Genomic DNA, 25,229 nt, shown 5'->3' with positions numbered 1-25,229 from the left:
GCAAAGAGTCAGACACTGACCTGAACTGGACTAGATACGAGGAGTTGCAAGGATTGAGATCATAAAATCTGTTCCTAAAAACATCCAACTAACTAAAGACCTGTCCCACCACATTCCCTGGAGCACAGAGTGCCTCATTCCACCCTGAACTCTCTCAGGGATTGTTGCAGGTCCACAGCGATAGCAGCATGGGGTTCGATCTCCGTAGAGGCAGATGGCAAATTGCCTTTGTTGTTCAGTCGTCAGCAATGCTCTTTTAAGTGCCAATTTGTAGTTGACACGACCCCGTAGACTTTAGCCCTCCAGGTTCCTCTGTCCATGGGATTCTCCACGAAAGAATACTGGAGTGGGTTGCCATTTCCTTCTCCAGGGGATCTTGCCCATCCAGGGAGTGAACCCAGATCTCCCGCATTGCAGGCATGTTCTTTTCCCGTCTGAACCACCAAAGGAAAACCCTGTGAGCTCTTTGAGTTCAGTTCAGTCGCTCAGTTGTGTCCGACTCTTTGCGACCCCATGAATCGCAGGACGCCAGGCCTCCCTGTCCATCATCAACCCCCAGAGTTCACCCAGACCCATGTCCATCGAGTCAGTGATGCCATCCAGCTGTCTCATCCTCTGTCGTCCCCTTCTCCTCCTGCCCCCAATCCCTCCCAGCATCAGTCTTTTCCAATGAGTCAACTTTATTGAATTATAAAGAACTAAACAGCACAAATCCTAAGGGTACTGTCCTGTGAATTTTCACAAAGCGAATGCCGAGGTGTGTCAGCAGCCAGGTCCAGAAAACAAATTCTTTGTAGCAACGCAGGTGCAAGAATTATTTCTTTATTTGCCTCTCTCTGCCCTGTTGCTCTTTTCGCTTTCTATCCCCTTCCTCTTTTTTCTTTATGCCCCTCCCCCCACGTTGGCTCGGATGGTCAAGAACCTGCCTGCAGCCAGGTTTCGATGGCGGGGTGGGGAAGATCCCCTGGAGGAGGGCATGGCAACCCAAGTCTGGTATTGTTGCCCCGGGAAAGCCATGGACAGAGGAGCCTGGTGGGCTACAGTCCGTGGGGTCGGCAAGAGTCGGACACGACTGAGTGGCGCTTTCTTTGCTGTTTCTGTTGCTTCTTTCTTTCTCATCCCTGCCTCTCTGTCCTTTCTGCCGCCCCGCCCTCTTTCTCATGAGGGGGGCTCCTCCAAGTGCCACTGGACGGATGGATGCTAGGACTACTGACCCACGAGAGCCGAGGCACCCCCCTTCCCCCCACCCCAGCCGGTCATTCATTTCTCCAGCCCCCGGTGTCCTGGCAGGAGGGCCTTCCTGAGTCCTCTTCCTGGGAGAGGCAGGTAAGAGGTGAGGCCGAGAATGGTTGGGCCCCAGAAGGGTGGGGACGGATCAGGTCGCTGTCAGCGGATGAGGATCTCAGCGCGGGGTAGGGCCTTGGTGTTCTGGCATTTTCTGAGGCTTCACTGGGGCTGGTCTGGGGCCTGGAGGACGGAGCTGGCTGGTGGCCCAGCCCGGTTCCGGCCGGCCGGGACCACACGGCGCTAGAAGAGAGGGCGAGGCCGGCCCGGGTTCTGGGCGGGGACGCGTCGCTGGCTCCGGGGCACGCCCGGGTGAGGGAGGCATCCCTTCCGTGTGGGCGGGGCGGGACCCGGCGATGCTCATCACTGCCCGCTGGGCCAACGAGGACTTTCCAGCCGGAGCTGGTCCTTCAGGCTGCCAGGCCCTGGCACTCCGCACTTTGCTTTCAGAACCGGCGTTGGGCACCCCAGGACGGCTCTCTGCAGCCTCGGTGGTGGAGGCGGTTAACTCTACGCCACCCTGTCCCCTCCCCTATATGACGGACCTCCCCCTCCCTGGGGCCCTGCGTACATCCCAGGGGTCACCCCACCCCCGCCCCGACTCCTTTCCCCCAAGTCAGCAGCTTGCTGCCTGCGGGAAGGACTGAGTGAATATGAAATCTGTCCTCGTTGCTAACTAGGGCGCAGAACGCGTTTCTCCTTTAAAAGCACTTCACATGGGCCTTAGATGGGTGTGTACTCCCTCTGCGTGTTCTGGGAGGACGGGTGGGGGGCATCGGTGGCCCAGGCCGTGTGCTCCCCTAACGGCTGACCCGGGAGGGCGGCAGGACCACAGACACCCCGGGTATTGGGGGAAAGACTGCACCCGTGGGATTTTCGATGGGGATGGTTAAGGGAGGTGGGATGGTGGATGGGGGTGGGGGAAGAAGGGCTTCTATTCCGGGACTCCGGGGGGCACGGGTGCACTGCCCCGAGCTGTAATTACGACGTGCACAGCGTTAGACGCTGCGCATCCGAGAGATGGTTTTTGTCGTCTGGCTGCTAAGTCATGTCCGACTCCGCGACCCCATGGACTGTAGCCAGACTGCTGGAGCCGGTTGCCATTTCCTCCTCCTGGGGATCTTCCCGACCCCGGGATCGAACCCTGGTCTCCTGCATTGCAGGCAGATTCTTTACTGTCTGAGCTACCAGGGAAGCTCCAGTAGTCTTGCCTGAGAAATCTCAAGGACAGAGAAGCCTGGCGGGCTACAGTCCGTGTGGGTTGCAAAAAAAAAGCCAGACAGGACTCTTAGCGACTCAGCGACATCTGAAAGATGGGTGGGTTAACTAAAAGAAAAGAGGTGGTTGATGATCGGCTGAGTCACGGAAGGGCCGAGGGGCGCATTTGGGGCGGGTGGAGGGGGGGCAGTGCACGAGCCAGGCTCTGTGAGTCAGTCCTCGGTGTCAGCCAGACGGGATTGCGCTATGCTAAGTGGCTTCAGTGGTGTCTGACTCTTTGAGACTCTGTGGACTATAGCCCACCAGGCTCCTCTGTCCGTGGGATTCTCCAAGCAAGGATACTGCAGTGGGTTGCCATTTTCTCCTCCAGGGGATCTTCCCCACCCAGGGACCGAGCCTGCCTCTCAGGTCTCCTGCATTAGCAGGCGGGTTCTTTGCCCCTAGCGCCGTGTGCTTGTTTGCGTTCTAAGCAATGAAGAGACACGTTGTATGTCCGTCAGTCATATTTCCACCTCTAGCCTTTTAATGTTTTTTTTTTTTTTTTTTAACTGCAAAGAGCCCCAACACGAAAAGGAGAGTGAGTCGAATAAGGCCCCCACGGGCCGGCGTTCCTCGCTTCCGCAGACGTTAGCTGCCGTCAGCCTCCACCTGGGGGGTCTCGCTCGGGCGTGTCCTTGGCTCGCGGGCCTGCTCGTGGGTGTGGGACCCCTGAGTCCCGCCTGCATTAGGCGCACTGCGGCAAGGACTCTTGGGGTGGGGTGGGGAGCTCGGGTACCCGCCTCCCCGCGGGCTGGTGTTCAGACCCTTCTGGATAGAAGGGAAGGTTTCTTCTAGGGAACCTGGTGTCACGAGGGGCCGCGCCCCCCATGCGCTCCCGGGGCTGGCTTTGCACGTCACTTGTTCTCACTGGGGGCCCAGCCTGGCTGCCACCAGGTGCCCTCGGGGGGGAGGACCGCACCCCCTGGCTTTCCCGGGGGTCCCCTCTGTCGGTTGCCTCCAGCCCCGGGCCGCCCCAGGCCCCTCTCCGAGTCCCCGCGACGCTCCCCCACCAAGCATTCCCAGACCGCATAGCCTTCCCCTCCCGGGTTAGAGGTCGTGTCTCCTGGGTCCAGGGCGCCCCCTACAGACGCGCGGAGACTGCCTGCTTTCAGTCTCCTTTAATAATCGTTGTCCGGCGAGACCCCTCTTCTCTGGGAATCAACCCGGCCAGGCTCGCGCTGTGACCCTCGGGGCAGGGCGACCCTCAGGGTGGGGCCCGGGTCCCCAGGACCACGTGCAGCAGGCCTGCCGCGCACGCCGCCTGCACGTCCTGGAAGCCGAGCCGCTGCAGGAGGCGCTGGTACTGCCCGGGGTTCCGGGGGGGCCGCCCCACCCCCAGGGCCCGCAGCCCAGGGGGCCTCCGTGCCGCCCCGCTGGCATCCTCCTCCTCCGCGGGCGCCAGTTCGGCCAGCAGGAGGCCAGCGCCTGGGGAGACAGACACAGAGATAAGGGGAAGGGATGGGCAGGCGTCCCAGGACCCAGCCTGCGGGTGCCCCCGGGGCTCCCCGCGGGAGGACTTCCCTGTGGGGAAGGTGGGAGGAATTCTGTCTGCAGGCCCAGAGCCGCAGCCTCTGCAATGCCCGCTGTGCTCAGTCCCTCAGTCATGTCCGACTCTGCGACCCCGTGGACTGTAGCCCGCCAGGCTCCTCTGTCCATGGCATTCTCCAGGCAGGAATACTGGAGTGGGTAGCCTTTCCCTTCTCCAGGGGATCTTCCCAACCCAGGGATCGAACCTAGATCTCCCGTATTGCAGGCAGATTCTTTACCATCTGAGCCACCAGGGGGAGCCCATGAGACCCCCATACGCATACTGCAGCTGGAAAGCTGAGAAATGAATGACCGACAACTGGGAATCAGCTATGTCCCGGGCAGACGGTAAAGTGGGCACCGGACCGTGGGCTGGACGGGTGGCGAGGCCACCGGACTGTGGGCTGGACGGGTGGGGAGGCTGACTTTGTAACACTCATTCGGTTTCTTTCTTTCTTTTTTGGATGGGAAATTGTCTTTAAGTGTGAAGAAAGGCAAGTGCAGGAAGAAAAGGCAAGTCCAAGGTCTCACCTGGTTTGCAGCAGCCGGAGACCCGGCTCAGGAGCCCGTGGAGTCGGTCGTCCGGCCAGTCGTGCAGGAGGCTGCAGACAATGTACAGGTCTGCGGGCGGGAGGCTGTCGCTGGAAAGGTCACCTGGGTTAAACACAGAAGGGGTGGAGGCGTGGAGGCCACAGGGACCGCTTCTGCAGCCCGCGTCCTACATATAGATGTAACACACACACAGCTACACACAGACACACACAGACACACAGCTACACACACACAGCTACACACAGTGACAGACACACAGACACACACAGTGACAGACACACAGCTACACACAGACACACACAGTGACAGACACACAGCCACACACAGACACACACAGTGACAGGCACACAGCTACACACAGACACACACAGTGACAGACACACAGCCACACACACACAGTGACAGACACACAGCCACACACAGACACACAGAGTGACAGACACACAACTACACACAGTGACACACAGATGTAACACAGACACAGCTACACACAGACACACAGCTACACACACACAGCTACACACAGCTACACACAGTGACAGACACACAGACACACACAGACACACACAGTGACAGACACACAGCCACACACAGACACACACAGTGACAGACACACAGCCACACACAGACACACACAGTGACAGACACACAGCCACACACAGACACACACAGTGACAGACACACAGCCACACACAGACACACACAGTGACAGACACACAGCCACACACAGACACACACAGTGACAGACACACAGCCACACACAGACACACACAGTGACAGACACACAGCCACACACAGACACACACAGATGTAACACACACACAGCCACACACAGCCACACACAGCTACACACAGACACACACAGTGACACAGACACACGGATGTAACACACAAACTACACACAGACACACAGCCACACATAGCCACAGCTACACACAGACACACACAGCTATACACACAGCTATACAGACACAGCTACACACAGGCAGAATTATACACAGACACACAGCTACACACACATCCAGATGCACCGACACACAGAAAGATAGATGTACACAGACCACAGACAGATACACACACTGACACACACACACGCGGAAGCATGCATATGTACACATACACACCCGCACACACAACACCCTGGTGGCCCAGACAGGAAGGAATCCACCCCCAGTGCAGGAGACCTGGGTTCAGTCCCTGGGTCTCGAAGGCCTCCTGGAGGAGGGCACGGCAACCCCCTCCAGTCTCCTTGCCTGGGGAATCCCATGGACAGAGGAGCCTGGCGGGCTGCAGTCCATGGGGAAGCCAAGAATGAACAGCTAACACTTTTTCGCTTTACACACACAGACACAGAAACACACAGACACACACACAGAGAGACACAAAGACACACAGAAAAGTACACATATAGACACACAGACATACATATTTAGACACACAAACACACACACAGACCACATATGCGTGCACACAGACACACATGCACACACTCACAGGCACGTGCACTCAGACACACACAATACACACTCAGATACGAGACAGAAATGCAGACATAAAGACACACAGGCTGTATACATGTGCTCAGTCGCATCCAGCTCTCTGACACCCTATGGGCTGTAGCCCAGCAAACTCCTCTGTCTGTTGAATTTCCCAGAGAAGAATACTGGACGGGTGCCATTTCCTCCTCCAGGGGATCTTCCCGACCCAGGGACCGAACCCACATCTCTTGCTTTGGCAGGCTGGCTCCTTACCACTGCGGCACACTCACCCCGTACAGGAGATAAATAAGGGCACCCAAAGAGGGATAGCTGGCAGACAAGGGCGCCGCACTGACCTGGCACAAAGTGGATGCGCTCTGACGGCCGTGCGTCGGTCTCAAAGTCCCCGGCAAGCTTGATGACCTCTGGGAGGGCAAAGATGGTCACCTGCAGACGCGGGTACTCCTGGACAAGCTTGTGGGCCAGGGCGCCCGTGCAACCTGTGGGAAGAAACGAGGGCTCTGGACCATCCTGGCCTGTCTCCAGAGGTGCAGCTCTGGCAGGACCAAATCAGCATTCTCGGACATGACCTGAGCCTGTGCCCTCACAGGAGGTCAGCCAGTGGGGAGATCTCTGCTGTCTCACACTCAGGGCCTTGGAGAGTGCTGCTGGACCAAGCGCTGGCCCAAGCCAGGTGAGCAGGGCGGAGAGAGAGCCACGGGGGATCCTAGAGCAGAGTTCTAGAGAGTTATACTCTTTCCTTCTCTGTTCTGTTGCGGGAATGCAGATGTGATGGCTGGTGCCACAGCAGCCACTCTGGGCCACCTGGAGGAAAGCTCTGCAGAGGATGGGAAGATGCAAGCTGGCAGCTCAGGAGCCCTCCCAGGACCCCAATCCCACTACACCGCTTGGGAAGGCATCTGCTCCTCCTCCGTCCAATGTCCTGGGGGAAGGACTGGCTGGGAGGAATAGAGGGTGTGTGTGTGGGGGGGCATAATTAGACCTCATGAGATGGCAGCAGACAGGTTCCACGGTCCCCTCCTCTGCTTGGCAGCCCCCAGGAAGGAGCTGATAGGACTGAGCCATCCCTGGGACCTCCGAGCACTTGGGAATATCACCCCAAGCCCCGCATCCACCCTGGATACATTTAGATCCTTGGGTGCTTTGTAGAGATAAACCCATTTTCCAAGTCTTATTAGTAGGTATTGTGTGTTAGTCGCTCAGTCGTGTCCGATTCCGCAACCGTGTGGACTTGTAGCCCTGCCAGGCTCCTCTGTCCCTGGGGATTCTCCAGGCAAGAATACTGGAGCGGGTTGCCATTCCCTTCTCGAGGAGATCTTCCCGACCTAGGGATTAAACTTGGGTGTCCTGCCTTGCAGGCGGATTCTTTCCCATCTGAGCCACTGGGTGAGCCTATCTGCAGGTAAGGCCCCTGCAGCTTCCAACAAGAGGAGCGCTCGCAGCCGTTTGCCCCTGACTCCTGTCGGGCAGAGGGATGTACCTCCCAGGTGGCAGGCGGAGGTGAAAGGGGACAGGTCAAAGGCCGTGGCCACGTGCTGGGCGGTCAGCTTGCTGAGGCCATGCGAGGCCCTCATGAACTGCAGGGTCGCCTCCGTGCTCCGCTTGTGGGGGGCCTGAAACGGAACAGGATCTCAGGAGAGACCCCCCGGGGGCCCAGGCGGTGGGCACCCGGGATGACGTTCTGCATGGCATCTCTTGAGGGCAGGGGGCTTTTTGGGCTTCCCTGGTGGGTCAGATGGTAAAGAGTCCATGTGCCGTGCAGGAGACCTGGGCTCCACCTCTGCGTCGGGAAGATCCCCTGGAGGAGATGGCAACCCACTCCAGCACTCTTGCCTGGAGAATCCCATGGACAGAGGAGCCTGGTGGGCTACAGTCCATGGGGTCGCAAACAGTCAGACACGACTGAGTGACTAAGCAAGGGGGGCTTGGTAGGCAGGATGGGGGCAGACTAGGTGGGGAGGGGTCCGGGGGACACAGCGAGGGAGGCAGGGGAGGGCAAGAAGACATCTATCGAGGAGCCAGGAACTGCGTCCTCACTGGACACTAAACCCACCCTTGCCAGGGTCTCAGACGTCCAGCTTCTACAACCACAGGGAATAAATGTCTTTGTTTCTAAGTGAAAAGCTGAGAGTTCCTGAGTCTTGTCCAGCTCTTTGTGACCCATGGACTATACAGTCCATGGGATTCTCCAGGCCAGAACAGTGGAGTGGGTTGCTATGCCCTCCTCCAGGGGATTTTCCCGACCCAGGGATTGAACCCAGGTCTCCCGCATTGCAGGCAGACGCTTTACCATCTGAGACACCAGGAAAGCAACTTGCTCGGTCGTGTCCGACTCTCTGCAACCCCATGGACTGTACAGCCCATGCAGTGCTCCAGGCCAGAATACTGGAGTGGGTTGCCATTTACTCCTCCAGGGGATCTCCGCAACCCAGGGATCAAACCCAGGTCTCTTGCATTGCAGGCGGCTTCTTCACCAGCTGAGCCACCAGGGAAGTCCCCCTGCCCCCAGACCCACTGAACACCCCCCAGGGCTCTCTCTGGACGGTCGGGAGCCAGGAAGCAGGGCAGAGAGGGATTTGCAGACTCTGAGCTCAGAAGGCACAGTCTCTACACAATCTAGCCTCACATAGGAAACAGGGGGCACTGGCTTGCGGCAGCCCCTTCGTGGAGACACCCTCTTTGGGAGCTGTGGGCGGCCAGCTGCCCCCCACGCCGTCCCTAAGAGCCCACATCCGCAGCCTCCTGCCGGGATAATGGGTTCTGACGGTCCCCGGGTCTAGGATGCTTTCGGGGCCGTGGCCAGCCCGTCAGCGGCAGAGATGGCACGTGAGAAGCAGCGTCAGATTCTGGGGTACCTGCGGCAGGGGCTCTGGGGTCCACGCTGCCCCCTCTCGCACGGCCCGGCCCAGGTGCGTGAAGGCGCCCCAGACGGGCCCGTCGTGGTAGGCGGCCAGGCCGTGGAGAGACTGCTCGCCGTCCGACGCCAGGTGCAGGCTGGCCATCTCCGTGTTGCTGTAACCTGAAAGGAAGGAGCGTCGTGGGACCCCTGTAAGGGCTCCCTGGACATCAGAGGGACGGAGGGAGCCACTGCTCGGGGTCCCTGTGGTGGTAGCCCAAGCATCGTCCGGCCGACAGCGTGATGCCCTCGCACACGCCCGACTCTTTGCGACCACGTAGACTGCAGCCCGCCAGGCTCCTCTGTCCATGGCATTCTCCCGGGAAGAATACTGGAGTGGGTTGCCATTTCCTCCTCCAGGGGAATCTTCCCGACTCAGGGACCGAACCCGCGTCTCTTGCACTGGCAGGCAGGTTCTTTACCATGGAGCCACCTGGGAAGCCCTTCTATGTATCCACCTGTCTGTTTATATCTGTCAATGGCCTCCATCTCTCTCTCATCTGTTAACCATCTAGCTGTCAATCTGTGTATGTGTCATCTACCTGTTTGCTTACCAGCTGTCATCTGTGTGTGAATAAATCCATTTACCTATCATTTGTCATCTCAGCTCATCTATCGTTTACCCATCGACACATCTGTTGCCTATCCATCAATCCCCCCACCTATCACCTATTTATCCATCGTTTATCTATCTACCCTGGAGAAGGAAATGGCAGCCCACTCCAGTACTCTTGCCTGGAGAATCCCATGGACGGAGGAGCCTGGTAAGCTACAGTCCACGGGGTCGCAAACAGTCGGACTCGACTGAGCGACTTCACTTTCCCTTTTCCCTTTATCCATCTACCTATCCAGCTATCATCTCTGTCATCAGTTTTTATCTATTGATCTATCAATTTATCTACTATCTGTTTATCCACCTGTCCACCCATCAGCCTGTATTCATCACCTGTCTTTCTGTCATCTGTCCATCCACTTAACCCTATTTTCTGTTTATCCGTCTGTCTGTTCTCTATTTATTCATCAGCTATCTGTCTGGTGACCTTTCTATCAACCATCTATTCATCCATCTACTTATCTATTTACAGGCCTATTACATTCACCTATGAATCAACCAAGCAATTTATCATTTATCCATCCACCCATCTATCTATTGGGCTTCCCAGGGGTCTCAGCAGTAAAGAATCTTGTGGCCAATGCAGGAGACACAGAAGACACAAGTTCGATCCCTGGGTGGTGAAGATCCCCTGGAGAAGGGCGTCTTGCAGTATTCTTGCCTGGAGAATCCCACGGACAGAGGAGCCTGGTGGGCTATAGTCCACGGGGTCGCAAAAAAGCTGGCCACGACTGAGGCGCCTGAGCAAGCAGCATCTGTCTGTTATCTGTTTGCTCATCCATGAATCATCTATGTATCCACCATCCATCCATCCACCGATCTGAGCATCATTCTACTATGAATCACTCTCTAGGCATTCACCTCACCTGGCTGCCTACCTGAACAGATAAGTAAGTACGCAGGTATGTTCGCTGTGCACACGCACACACCCTAGGAGTTGTTTCCTTGGGGAACCTTGGCTGATACAACCCCTCTGAGTCCGTAAGGAAGTCTCTCTCTTGAACATCACACACACACGCACACACACACCCCCTCCTAGTTCCTCCTCAACATCCACACACACACCTGTTTCCTCCTAAACATCTGTTTCTCACACACATACACACGTTTCCTCCTAAATATCACACACAGACACACACACCTCTTTCCTCCTAACATCACACACACACACACGTTTCTTCCTAAACATCTCTCTCTCACACACACACACCTGTTTCCTAACATCACACACACACACCTGTTTCCTCCTAAACATCACACACACAACACAGACGGCTTTCCAACTAAGCATCACACACACACACACACACACACACAGAGCTGTTTCCTCCTAAACATCTCTCTCACACACACACACGTTTCCTCGTAAACATCACACACAGACACACACACCTGTTTCCTCCTAATCACACACACAGCTGTTTCTTCCTAAACACCACACACACGCACACACGCACATATCTTTTCTCCTAAACATCACACACACATCTGTTTCCTCCTAACATCACACACACACACCTTTCCTCCTAAACATCAAATACACAGAAAGACACAGAACTGTTTCCTCCTAAACATCTCTCTGACATACACACACAGCTGTTTTCTCCTAACATCACACACACACACACACACACTCTGACACACACACACTGACACACACACACACCCTGTTTCCTCTTTGCCCCCTCACCCCCACCCCGCAGCTCCCCGCCCTCTGGGAGCCGCCCCGCGTCCGGGACACAGGGCCGGCCGGTCTGCCCATCTCTGCTCAGGAGCCACCGTCAGCTGGCGGCCGGGCCCCGCCTGCGGAGCTGCCGCGACGACACCCGGGACGCCCCCTCACCTCTGTCCGACTTGTCCAGCAAGCCCAGGGCCGCACAGACGTCAAGCAGGCGCGCGGTGCCGCCCACCGAGGCGTCGATTTCGCGGGCGACGTCCGCGGCCGCCAGGGGGCCTCGCTCTTTCAGCACATCGAACACTTGGAGCTTGCAAGCCGCGAGCAGGGCCTGACCGTGACGGAGGGCCGCAGTCAGGCTACGATGCGAGTGACCGATCGCTCGTGACCCCCACGGCGGCGAGGCGGGGGCAGGGGGCCCGGGACTGTCAGAATCGCCGCGCCCATCAGGGACCCTTCTTCTGCAGGGGGAGTTGGGTTTGGGCTCCAGCTTGCACAACGTTTGCTCCAGGGAAGAACACGTCAGTGAGGGTTACGCAGAAAAGCTCTCTCGGCAGAGAAAACCCAACGTGCTTCGGTCAAGGGCTGTGTGGTAGCTCCCCACGGTGCCCACGTCGAGGCCACAAACCCTGGGACCTTGAGGGCAGGCTGTGTGTGCACTTGGGTGCTCTCTGCAGGGCACAGACTCTCCACCGCTCACCACACACCTCACGGGACAGCCTAACCTCCCCGCGGCTCGCCTAACAAAGGAACCTTCCCCGGACGTGGGGCACAGGGTGGTGTGAGCCCCGTCACCCTCGGACACCCACACGGACCCCGCCCCCGCCCTGCCAGTCTTCAGGAACGATGACGTTCACGTCCTGACCCCCAGAATATGCGAGCAAGGCCTTCCGTGCAAATACAATGTCTTCGTAGGCATGACAGAGTGAAGGGTCTGAGATGACGCCCTCCTGGATGGGGGTGGCCCTAAACCCCAGGGACAGGGTCCTTATAAGACACGGAAGAGGAGAGACATGGACACAGAGAAGCCACGTAGAGACGGGAGAGAGGCGGCCACCAGCCCAGGGATGGATGCCTGGAGCCCCCAGAAGCCGGAAGAGGCGGGAAGGACCCTCCCCTGGAGCCTCTGCAGGAAGCTCAGCCCTGGGACCCCTTGACCTCAGACGTCTGGTCCCCAGGGCTGGGGTGGGGGTGTGTGATGGTCTGAAGCGCCCCCCATGCTGGGGGTCACCTGATCGCGAAGGCACAGAGGTACCTTGGATGCTTTGAAGCCGTCCATCAGCTCCAGGAGGCCCACGGGGAGCGGGGGCTGGCTGTCCGTCACCCCATTCAGATCCGCCTCCCGGGGGCGGGGAGCCTGCGGCTGCGCCCCACACGCCTCCAGGCCCTCGTTGGCCCGAGCAGGGTCAGAGCCGCCTCCCTCGGCGTCGCTGAGATCCTCGAATGTGTCGACGGCCGGGATGGAGTCGTGCTGGACCGGCCGCGGGGCGCCGGGAGCACGGGGTGCGTGGTACAGGCGCGCCAGCTCCTTGCAGAAGCGGTTCAGCGGGAAGCCCACCACGTTGAGAAAGTCGCCGCGCACGTACTCCACCAGCATCCCACCCAGCGCCTGGATCCCGTAGCCGCCGGCCTTGTCCCTGCGCGGCGGGCAGGACCACAGCGCAGCGGGAAGGAGGAAATAGATGGACATGGCGATGCTGAGCTTTGCTGGGTGCGCACACCCGGCCGGCCCTGGGCGGCCGTGTGCCGGGGGTGGCCGGCTCCAGGACCAGCCCCCAGGAGCATCCCTCGGTCCCACTCCCAGGACGGGATGAAGGCTCCACAGTGGCTTCTGGGGATGCGCGAGGGGGCACCTGCCCCCACACCAGGCCTGGGTCTCCTGAGGGGGTGAGCTTTGCCCACAAGAGACTGGGGCCCCCCAATGGGGTTTTCCCACATGTCTCTGACTGGAGCCTCAAGAGGAGGACTCCTCGCAGGGGTCCACAGCCCGGGTCTTCCCAGGAAGCTCTGCTGAGACCTCCTTGCAGGGGAAAAGGGGCCCATCCTTTTCTGTCCATACTGACTGAGCCCCCAGCCCTTCTCAACTCTAACCAGCAACCCCCCTCAACAGACCAGGGTGCACAGAACAGCGGGAGCTGGGATATGGGGCAGGTGGAGGGGTGGGTTCCCCCAAAAGACCAGGCTGCACAGAACGGCGGGAGCTGGGATATGGGGCGGGTGGAGGGGTGGGTTCCCCCAAAACCGCACAGGGTTTCCCAGGTGGCGCTAGTGGTGAAGAATCTGCCTGCAACGCAGGAGACACGGGTTTGATCCCTGGGTTGGGAAGATATCCTGGAGAAGGGTCTGGCAGCCCACTCCAGTATTCTTGCCCGGAGAATCCCATGGACAGAGGAGCGTGGTGGGCTACAGTCCACGGGGTCACAGAGAGTCGGACACGGCTGAGCGACTATCACTGATACTGGGTGGGGAGACCAGCCCCACGGCAGCATCTGCCTGACCTGCCCGACCCATATGGGTGCCCTTTGCTGTGGAGACAGCAGTGCTGTAGGGACGGGGGGCGGGGTAAGGTATCTTTCCATCCTTCCTAAGCACGCTGCCTGGCCCTGGGCACGTGGCGGGCACAGGCCCCCAGTACGGGCTCAGCCCCGGCCTGTCTCCTGCCCACGGCGGGCATTCAGCACCACGGTTCCAGACAGAGACTGGGTCCAGCACCGTGGCTCCGGACAGACTGGGTTCAGCACCGTGGCTGCAGACAGAGACTCACATGGGCTCCCCGCTGTCGATGTACTCCCACAGCATCTCCTCTGACAGCTCCGAGAACTTCACCGTGGTCTCCTCGTAGAACTCGGACACCTCAGTGTCCAGCTGACCATCTGCAAGGAAGTGTGCACTGCGGTGAGGGGACGCAGCCGATGCCCGTGGGGGCCCTCGGGTCTAACCGTGTGAGCCCAGGAGGAGGCAAGCCTGATGCTGAAGCTGAAGCTCCAGTGCTTTGGCCACCTGTTGAGATGAACTGACTCACTGGGAAAGACCCTGATGCTAGGAAAGATTGAAGGTGGGAGGAGAAGGGAATGACAGACGATGAGATGGTTGGAGGGCATCACTGACTCGATGGACATGAGTTTGAGCAAGCTCCAGGAGTTGGTGATGGACAGGGAGGCCTGGCGTGCTGCAGTCCGTGGGGTCGCAAAGAGTCAGACACGACTGAGTGACTGAACAGCAACAAAGCCTGAGCTTTGCATGCGATTCATACACACACACACACACAAATACACACACAATCATTAATGGGGCATAAAGGATTCTCCACTGTAGACAAGGGAAACAAAGAGAGAATAAAACAGAAAGTGAAGTAAAAGTGTTAGTTGCTCAGTCGTGTCCAACTCTTTCAGACCCCATGGACTGTAGCTCTCCAGGCTCCTCCGTCCATGGGATTCTCCAGGCAAGAACACTGGAGTGGGTTGCCATTCCCTTCTCCAGGGCATCTTCCTGACCCAGGGATCGAAATCCCATCTCTTGTGTCTCCTGCATTGCCAGGTGGGTTCTTTACCACTGAGCCACCTGGGAAGCCCCCAGCAGGCTCCATGGTGCTCCTTAAACTTCACACCCACCTAGAACCTCAGAATAGGACTTATATGGAAATAGGGTCTCTGCAGACGTGATGAAGTGAAGGGTCCGAGATAAGGTTCCTCCTGGATGAGGACACCCTAAACCCCATGACAGGGTCCTTCCTGGGGCTCAAATCTCTTTTAAGAAGCTTTAAAAGTTATTCCTCAGGCTTTTTGTGCTTTAAAAAAAAAAAAAAACCCTTTTCATCATGGTATGTCTTAATGCCCGCCAACGGGAGCCAAACTTCTCCACCGTTCAGACCAGAGAGCTCAAAGGCAGGCTCCGAGTGGGTCATGTTGGACAAGGCGGACTGTCCCCCACACCCTACACGGGGTCTACTGGATGCTCACGATGAACCCCCATATTTCCACGTGGGACCCCAACGTTCCCAGGCCAGGTGGGAGGGCGGGCCCGCGTGGTAGCAAAGACAGGGATGCCCCAGGGCGCCCGGGTCCTCCACCGAGGAGCCCCGGCTGCTCCCATGGTGGCCCTGACTCCCAGGGAAGGTGGGGGATGCGGGCCGTCCAGGTACCTTTGGTGTAGCAGTGGACGATGGCCACGCCCGTGAACACGCTGTGCTCCTTCCCACTGAGCCTGCAAGACACAGCCGGGCCGGACGTGTGACTGTCCGGAGTATCTCTGGAATCCAGGGTGACCCCTGCCCACCAGCCCCACCCTCCTATCACCCGGGCTGCGTAATCACTGAGGAAACCATCCCAGGGGGACTGTGAAGCTTCCCTGCGAGACTGGTCACTGCGCTCAGAGAGGGGCTGGGGCGGTGGTCAGGCCACCTCACAGGACAAAACACAGGACCACGTGGACCCTGATGGGAGTGGCCGGCACCGCACAGAGGACCCGGATCCCGGCCACTCTAGGCCACCCCTTTCCTGGATCCCTGTGTGGTCCTGGGCGTGGACACTCAGCATGACTGAGCCAGGAGGAGACCCTGAATGTGGCGGGGTGGTGTGGGGAGTCGGAGCCCTGTTAAGTCGAGGTCGGTTCAAGGGCACGGCCTGGTCCTCTGACCTGAACCAGGAGGGGCGTCTATGGGAGACAGCGGACATGATGCCCGTGGCAGACACGGGGACGTGATGGGTGATGGGGGGTGGACAGACGGCTGATGAGCAGATGCTGATGGTGAGTGGACAGATGGTGAACGGCCCAGCCTCTGTCCCACGCGTCCCTGGAGGACCGCTGGGACCCACCCACCTCGACAGCATGCGGTAGGCGTCTTGCTTGTCCACCGGCTTCTCCAGGATCAGCCCCCCGACCGCCTGCGAGAGAAACGCCATGGAGAGAGTTGCTTCTGCTCCCCGAGCTGCTCTGCGCCAGCTGTGCCGTCCACCATTTTAGACTCATGTGTTTTTTTTTTTTAATTTAGGCGAGATTTGTATAATGTGACACTGACCATGTTAAATGAAACCGTGTGGTATGTTTCCACTGTTGGGTGAGAGTTCCCGAAGTCTTTCATCTGGAACACCCCTCCCCACAAGCTGCTCTCCCCACAAGCTGCTCTCCCCACCTCGTTCCCTAGCCCGTGACAACTGCTGATCTGATTCCTTCCTCAGTGGACTTCCCTATTCTGGATATTTCATACAAATACAGTAATATGTACCCTTCTGCGTCCGGCTTCTCTCACTGAGCACTGTGTGTTCGAGGTCCATCCACGTAGCCTGTGTCGGGGCTTCCCTCCTTTTCATGACTGCGTCATATTCCACTGTGCGGATGGACCCCCATGCTGCTTATCCATCCATCCACCTATCATTCTATTCATCCAAGCATCTACCCATCCATGCATCATCCATCCATCCATCCACCCATCCCTTTATCCATCCACCCATCCATTTATCCATCCAACCATCTATCTAGCCAACCATCCATCAGTCCATCCAACCATCTACCCAACCATCCATCCATGCATCTTCTATCCATCTATCCATCCATCCATTATCCACCCATCTATCCATCTATCTATCCAACCATCTACAAAACCATTCACCCATTCATCCATCATCTATCCACCATCCATCATCCATCCACTCATCCATCTATCCATCCAACCAGTTAACCCAACCATCCATCCATGCATCATCCACCCGTCTATCCATCCAACCTTCTAACCATCATCCATCCACCCATCCATCCACTCATCCTTCCATCAACCCATCTATCCATCATCAATCCATCATCTATTCATCATCCATCCAACCATCCATTTATCCATCTAACCATCTACCCAACTATCCATCCATCTATCCATCTATCCATCCATCTGTTATCCAACCATCCATCCATCCATCTATCCAACCATCTACCCAACCATCCATCCACCCATCCACCAATTTATCCTTCCATCCATCATCCATCCACCCATCCATTTATCCATCCACCCATCCATCTAGCCAACCACCCGTCAATCCATCCAACCATCTACCCAACCATCCATCCATGCATCTTCTATCCATCCATCCATTATCTACCCATCTATCCATCCAACCATCTACACGATCATCCACCTATTCATCCATCATCCATCCACCCATCCATCAACCATCCATCCATCCATCATCCATCCACTCATCCATTTATCCATCCAACCAGTTAACCCAACCATCCATCCATGCATCATCCATCCATCCATCTATCCATCCAACCTTCTACCCATCATCCATCCACCCACTCATCCTTCCATCCACCCATCCATCCATCATCAATCCATCATCTATTCATCATCCATCCAACCATCCATTTTTCCATCCAACCATCTACCCAACTATCCATCCATCCATCTATCCATCCAACCATCTACCCAACCATCCATCCATCCACCCATGCATCAACCATCCACCAATTTATCCTTCCATCAACCCAGCCATCCACCCATCAACTCAACCATCCATCCATCTATCCATCCATCATCCATCCACCCACCCACCCATCATTTATCCATCCAGCCATCTATCCATCAATCCATCCATCTATCCATCCAACCATCTACCCATCCAGCCATCCATGCATCTTCTATCCATCTATCTATCCATCCATTATCCACCCATCCATCCAACCATCTACCCATCCATCCATCCACCCACCCACCCAGCCATTCACCCTTCCATCCACCCATCCATCATCCATCCATCCATCAACCCAACCATCCATCCATCCATCCACCCATCCATCGTCCGTCGACACACACATCCAGGGACACTGCTGCCATGAACACCTCAGCAACGAGGCCCAGCATCCCTGGGCGATGCTCACTATCAGGCCAGCCGGGGTCTCAGACAGACGGCCATGACCAGCGAGACAGAGCTGCTCTATGGATCACTGTGATGACCCATCCAAAAGCCCGACTCTCGGCGGCCAAAACCCCTATCTTGGGGAGATTCCTTTCCCCAGGTCCCGGCCCCCCCAGCCCTGTGAACAGGACATTATTGATACTAGGATCTTTGCAGATGTAACAAAATTTACGAGGAGATCATACTGGAGCCAGGTGCATCCTAATTCATGATGGATGGTGTTCTCGTAATAGGAGAGACACAGAGCAGAAGCCGCGTGGAGACGGAGGCAGAGATGGGAGGGAGGCGGCCACCAGCCCAGGGACGCCCAGGAATTTGCAAAAAAAGCATCAGAAGCCGGGAGAGAGAGGAGCCTGGGGTGGATTCTCCCCCAGGTCTTATAGAAAGAACCTGCCTTCCCGAGGCCTGGATTTCAGTCGCCAGTGACACGGAAAGCCGGAAAGCAGACTCACCACGATGGTGTCGGCTCCGATGACCACGTCTGGGGCCCGCAGGTCCTTCTGCAAGAAACGCAGACTCGGCTTTAGGCGGGACGAACCTGTATGTCTTAAACATTTTCACATCACAACGCACGGCACACAGCATCACAGCTTATTTATGGATCCAGTCTTGCTTTAGAAAACGAGACTGGAGTGTCCTCAAGACAATGATCAAAGGAAACAGTGAAAGTGAAAGTGAGTCACTCAGTCGTGTCTGACTCTTTGCGACCCCGTGGACTGTAGCCTGCCAGGCTCCTCTGTCCATGGGATTCTCCAGGCAAGAGTACTGGAGTGGGTTGCCATCTCCTTCTCCAAGGGATGTTTCCCACCCAGGGATCGAACCTGCATCTCCAGCATTAGTGTGTGGATTCTTTACCACTAAGACACCACGGGGGCCCCAGTTATATATTACTATATATAATTATGACTTTCCAGGTGGCTCAGATGGCAAAGAATCTGCTTGCAATGCAGGAGACCTGGGTTCGATCCCTGGGTCGGGATGATCCCCTGGAGGAGGAAATGGCAACCCACTGTAGTATTCTTGCCTAGAAAATCCCATGGACAGAGGAGCCTGGTGGGCTACATTCCATGGGGTCACAAAGCAGAGTCGGAAATGACTGAGCAAATAACACTTCACACTTTCATGCTGCTGCTGCTGCTAAGTCACTTCAGTCGTGTCCGACTCTGTGCGACCCCACAGACGGGAGCCCACCAGGCTTCCCTATCCCTGGGATTCTCCAGGCAAGAACACTGGAGTGGGTTGCCACTTCTTCTCCAATGCAAGAAAATGAAAAGTGAAAGTGAAGTCACTCAGTCGTGTCCCACTCTTCGAGACCCCATGGACTGTAGCCTGCCAGGCTCCTGTGTCTATGGGATTCTCCAGGCGAGAATAATGGAGTGGGTTGCCATTTCCTCCTCTAGTATTCTATCCAGAATCCAGGGAATTCTGTATCATAAATGATTCTATTTTATTAGTTACAGTAGCACCCAGCATGGTAACACCTCGTGATAGACTAGGTAGATCGCTTCTTTATCCTGAATGACACTCTGATATGAATTGCCACAGCGGGTTACATACTAGCTAAGTGACAGATAACGTTGTATAAACGATACCATCCCATGAATTACACGTGTCCACAACACAAGGACACTCAGTCGCAGAGAAGCTACACCTATTGCCTGCTGTGAAGGGCACTGATTTACAACAGGTGTGATTAAAACCTGAGGACGCCCTGCTAGCAGGAGACCCAGGAAAGGAGCCCTTACCTGGTACATCCGGTCGGCCACCTCCAGGGCCTTCTGCTTGGCCGTTTCCACAGCGTACGCCTGCGGGGTGGCGAATGAGGCCTTGTGCAGCTTCTCCTTGAACCTGGACGGGACCACCTCGAACCTGAGGCCCTGGAACAGGATAGAAGAGGGGTATGGGGGGGGGAGCCCCAGGACGCTGACAGGTGGGCAGGAACTGAAGGAACCCACCCAGCCCCCCTTCCCTGACTATGGACACTGACCAAGGGCCGACTCCCGGCCGCTGCGTGTGACTGGTGTGTGTAGGGGGTCGGGGCGGGGGGGCTCGGGGACCCTGGTGGGAAGACCTCTGTGCACGCAGAGGCCAGCAGGGCGCTATTGATTGGGGTGCAGCCCCGAGGGGTCAAAGGGCTCCTGGAAGAGTCCCAAAGGCCGGCATTTCGCCCTTACAGCGGTCAAACTACTGAGATGATAGAGCCTGCAGGAAAGGCCACAAAAAAGCCACAAATACGGCGGCTGTGTGCAGGGGAACAACTAGGCTGCTTTGACTTGGTGCCCAACACAGGTGACCCGGCAGTGCCTGCGGAAGGCAGGTCACAGGCCCGCTGCCTCCAGAGTGGGGGATGGGGTCTTGACCACAGAGGGTCAAACTCCCCCTCCCACACTCGCAGGGACCTCTGTGAGCAGCCAGCTGCCTCTTACTTTTCTGCACCCCAGCCCCCTCCCCACCTCCATCGTGGACCTCCCGGATCCCCAGTTAACCCCTGGGTCACACTATGAGACACCCCCGCCTACGGTTCTGTACCCTCGCTGGGAGGTACATAAAGCACTTCTCATTCTGTACCTACCCCCCATCCAGCCCAGCTCACGCCCCCCACCCAGGCAAGAATTTCTGGCTCTATCTGTTCCCCTAGCTGGTATCCTCGCTTCTCTAAACCACCCCCCGCCCAAATAGGGCTCCCCCTGCAGACCAAGCCCTGTCCAGTGGCTCTGTCCCCTTCCCCACCGCCACCCCCCCCACCAACACCTGGACAAATCCAGCTCAGGCACACAGACCTGGCCTTGGCCCGGCAACCCCACACTCCCTGGCCAGCAGATCGCCAGGTCACTGAGCCCTGGCTGGAAGACCCTGGCCCGCCCCCGATCACAGAGACCACAGATCTAGACCCTGGTCACTAGGGTCCTACCCTCTGCCTACCTCAGCCCCCAGTCCTGCAGACTCCGGATACCCAGTCACTTAGGCCCCCAGCAGATTCCCGCCCCACTTCCTCACTCACCAGACCCTCAGTCACAAGGCCTCTGTCCCGATACCCTGCATCTTTGACCCCGTCAGTCGGTCCCACTGCTGACCCCGGGCCTGCAAACACCCACCACCTCTTACATCCCCCCTCCCAAGTCAGTACGATCCCCAATAACTAGGTACTGGCCCTGCAGATCCACCAAGGCCCCTGTCATCTCCCCCGGCGCGCCCCGCCCACGAAGCCTAGGTCATCAGGACCCTCGGGCACTCGTCTCCGACCACCGGACACTGGCCAAAGCCCTCCGCTAACTACTAAGACACCCCCAGTTTCTAGGCCCCGGACCCGCAACTCTGGGGTCCATCCGGGAGACCCGGGTCACGACGCCGGGGATCCCGAGGCCTCGGGTCACTAGGCCCGGGTCCGCAGGGCCGGCACCCCCAGACCCTGGGCCCGGGCCGCTCACAGCATTGCTGAGGATCTCCCGGCGGCGCGGAGAGGAGCTGGCCAACACCACGCGCTTGTGCTGCAGCTTCCCGATCACCGGGCACAGGAGCATGGCGCCACGCGCCCGCGCCCGGCGCCCGGAGACCGGCGGCGGGAGACCAGTGCCGGGGAGACCCGCGCTGCGCGCGCGCGCGCGCGCGGCCCAGGTCCCGCCCCACCAGGCCCCGCCCCCTTCTAGGCCCGGCGCCCGGTCTCTGGAGCCACGCCCAGGCCTCATCACCAATGAAACCTCGCCTCACCCCGCACAGGCCCCGCCCCAGGCCCCTGCCCACCATTAACTTCCTTCCCGTCCGTTGGAGCCACGCCCAAGCCTCGCCACCAACGAAGCTCCGCCCCAGGCCAGCCCACGGCCGGACCTCACCACCAATGAAGACCTCGCCCAGGCCGCACCACCAACGAAACCCCGCCTCTGCCCGCCCACGGCCCGGCCTCACTACCAATGAAAGCTCGCTCCAGGCCGGCCACCAGCTAAGCCCCGCCCCGGCCGTTGGAGCCACGCCCAGGCCTCTCTGCGCAAGGCCCCGCCCTCCCCCGAGGCAGGTGGGGCTCCGGCGGCGCTTCCGGGCAGCCCGAGAACGAAGCCCCGCCCCATCCTCGAAGCCCCGCCTCCAGCTCGCCCCGCCCCCAGCAGCTGGGGATTCCTGCCAGGCTCGGGCGGGGGGCGGGGCCCAGAGCCCGCAAGGCATCTTGGGAACGCAGAGATGAGGGTCCCGGTGGCTTGATGGAGGCAGAGATGGGGGTCCCCGGGGCTTGATGGGGGGAAGGTGGGGGTCCCCGGGGCTCGATGGAGGGGAGGTGGGGGGTCCCCGGGGCTCTATGGGTGCGGAGACGGAGGTCTCTAGGACTTGATGGGTGCGGAGACGGGGGTCCCCGGGGCTCGATGGGTGCGGAGTTGGGGGTCTCTAGGACTTGATGGGGGCGGAGATGGGGGTCCCAGGGGCTCGATGGGTGCGGAGACGGGTGTCCCCGGGGCTTGATGGGGGCGGAGATGAGGTCCCCGGAATGCAGTGCGGGTGTGTGGAGATGGGGGGGTCTCGGGGCGCGGTGGTCTGTGCAGATGGAGCTCCCGGGAAAGCAGTGTGGGTGTGTGGAGATGAGGGTTTTCGGGGCGCGGTGGTCGGCGCAGATGGTGGTCCCCAGAGTGCAGTGGGGGTCTGTGGAGATAAAGGTCCCCGGCCTGCGCTGGGGGTGCGGGCCCTTCTCAGCCTAAGCACTACTGACCCTCGGGGCCGGATCATGCATTTTCGTGGGGCTGCCCTGGGCGGCTGCAGCGCATTCAGTAGCGACTCTGGTCTGTGTCCACTAGATGGCAGTAGGTGCCCACTAATGGTGAGAATCCGGACGTCCGCACGCGTCCTGTCCACCGGGGAACTGAATCACCCCTCACTGAGTGCCCCGGCTAGACAGGGCTGGAGAGGTGGGTGATGGACGGATGGATAGATATGATGGATGGATGGATAGATGGATGGATGAATGGATAGATAGATATGGATGAATGGATGGATGGATAGATAGATATGATGGATACATGGATGGATGGATAGATAAGATGGATGGATGGATAGATATGGATGGATAGATAAATAGATGATGGATAGATATGATGGATGGATGGATGGATGGATTGGATGGATGGATGGATGGATAGATATGGATGGATGGATGGATGGATGGATATGATGGATGGGTGGATATGATGTATGGATAGATAAATAGATGATAGATATGATGGATGAATGGATAAATAGATCATAGATATGATGGATGGATGAATGGATAGATAGATATGACAGATGGATGGATAGATAGACTGGATGGATGGATGGATGAATGGATAGATAGATGATGATGGATGGATGGATGGATGGATACTACACTTTATTTATTTATACTATAGAAACCAACAGATCTGACTGACGGATGGATGGATACATACGTAGATAACGAGAGATGACAGATTAAGTAGGTAAGAGTCATGTCTGGTCAGAGTCTCTGCCCTACCGCCGTCTGGGGCTGGACGAGTCTCTATGGGGGGTGTCCTGTGCACTGTGGGGTGTGGAGCAGCTCTGTTCTCCCCCCACCACATGCCAGGGGCAGCCCCTGCCCCCAGTGCTGAGAAGCAAGATGACCCCTGACTAATTCATACCACGTATATTTAAACTAATACATATCTTTGTGTTCATGTGACTGTATATAAGAACCTGGGTCTCTTGCCTTGCAGGCAGATTCTTTACCACTGCACCCCCAGGGAAGCCCCTATATATATATATATGGTATATCATGGAATATGCTATATATTGGGCTTCCCTGGTGGTTCAGATGGTAAAGAATCCGCCAGCAATGTGGGAGACCTGGGTTCAATCCCTGGATTGGGAAGATCCCCTGGAGGAGGACATGGCCACCCACTCCAGTATTCTTGCCCGGAGAATCCAATGGTCGGAGGAGCCTGGCGGGCTGTAGTCCACGGGATTGCCAAGAGTCAGACACGGCTGAGCGACTTAGCACATGTGCACCCCTGTGTGGAGTTAGGATAAACTCTTCATTGCTAGGTTAAAACAAACATCTTGCTTAGAAAAAAAAAAAGATGGTTTATTTTGAAGAAGTTCTAGATTTAAAGAGCAGTTGTCAACATAGCATCGAGACCCTACGCAGTCATTCCATCGGACATATTCCGTCCCCCTCAGGGACTCCAATGCAGTTCCTTCATTTACACGCATTCCTGCTCTTGAGGCTTTTTAACAGCACTGAGAAATGTCAGTGAAATGGCAGGATCACAGGTTTCCAAAGACACAGCAGACACTGGGAAAAAACAATAAATCAATGTCTTCGTCTGACGATTTCCAGCAAACCGCATGCCTTCAGTGTGGGTGTTTTAAAACAGGTTCGAGAAAAGAGATGTCATACTCTAACCACCTGACGCGAAGAGCTGACTTTTTGGGAAAGACCTTGATGCTGGGAGATTGAAGGCGGGAGGGGAAGGGGATGACAGAGGAGGAGATGGTTGGATGGCATCACTGACTCGATGGACATGAGTTTCAGCAGAGTTCGGGAGATGGTGAAGGACAGGGAAGCCTGGTGTGCTGCAGTCCATGGGGTCGCAAAGAGTCGGACACGACTGAGCGACTGAACAAGAACAATATTATTAACCTGCTGAAACAGAAGGAAATCCAGCCCTGGGATTTTCAGTGATCCGACAGGCACCCCTCGGAAAGGCCGACGGGTCCCTGAAGATGCTGTTGGATACTGGGCAACTTCAGTGGAACTGGGGGTCCTTGGGACGCAGAAATCAGGGAGATGTCGGTGGCCCAGAGGGGCTGGACAACGAACTGTTGGTGACGATGGTGATGAAATGTGACCTGAGCTCTCTGGGACCCAAAGGCTGGATGGACGTCACACCCATTGAGGGCTGGGGGGTGGGGGTGGTGAGGGGCAGTGTTATTGCTTAGACCGGCTTCCTCCGAATTCAAATGGTGATGCTTGTTCTCAGCTCAGCAAGAAGACGGTTCCGTGAGGGTGGTTTGAGGTTTTTCACAGCTTTTTAGAGTCAGA

General features: G+C 57.3%; 1 protein-coding gene and 2 long non-coding RNA genes across 3 annotated transcripts; 2 read left to right on the top strand and 1 right to left on the bottom strand.

The window, feature by feature from the left end:
• Window positions 1-3,002: 3,002 nt before the first annotated feature.
• ASMTL (acetylserotonin O-methyltransferase like) lies at window positions 3,003-21,822 on the bottom strand. Its single transcript, XM_061408272.1, has 13 exons — window positions 21,640-21,822; window positions 19,957-20,088; window positions 18,664-18,711; window positions 16,122-16,186; window positions 15,445-15,506; window positions 14,068-14,176; window positions 12,559-12,940; window positions 11,472-11,634; window positions 8,975-9,138; window positions 7,600-7,732; window positions 6,455-6,598; window positions 4,600-4,722; window positions 3,003-3,966 (listed from the first exon to the last, which is right to left on the bottom strand). Exons 1-13 carry the CDS (start codon window positions 21,730-21,732, stop codon window positions 3,746-3,748), a joined length of 1,839 nt encoding a protein of 612 aa, XP_061264256.1. The 5' UTR covers window positions 21,733-21,822; the 3' UTR covers window positions 3,003-3,745.
• Window positions 3,965-5,273, top strand: LOC133242184 (uncharacterized). The gene is made up of 2 exons (XR_009734799.1): window positions 3,965-4,416; window positions 4,552-5,273. It is a non-coding gene; the product is annotated as an uncharacterized LOC133242184 (long non-coding RNA).
• Window positions 21,823-21,846: 24 nt separating the features above from the next.
• Window positions 21,847-24,147, top strand: LOC133242183 (uncharacterized). The gene is made up of 3 exons (XR_009734798.1): window positions 21,847-23,097; window positions 23,578-23,646; window positions 24,000-24,147. It is a non-coding gene; the product is annotated as an uncharacterized LOC133242183 (long non-coding RNA).
• The last annotated feature ends 1,082 nt before the right edge of the window (window positions 24,148-25,229 follow it).

The sequence above is a fragment of the Bos javanicus genome, chromosome X, assembly GCF_032452875.1.
Source record: "Bos javanicus breed banteng chromosome X, ARS-OSU_banteng_1.0, whole genome shotgun sequence".
Classification (NCBI taxonomy): Eukaryota; Metazoa; Chordata; class Mammalia; order Artiodactyla; family Bovidae; genus Bos; species Bos javanicus.
This window is presented reverse-complemented; position numbering and strand designations above follow the sequence as displayed.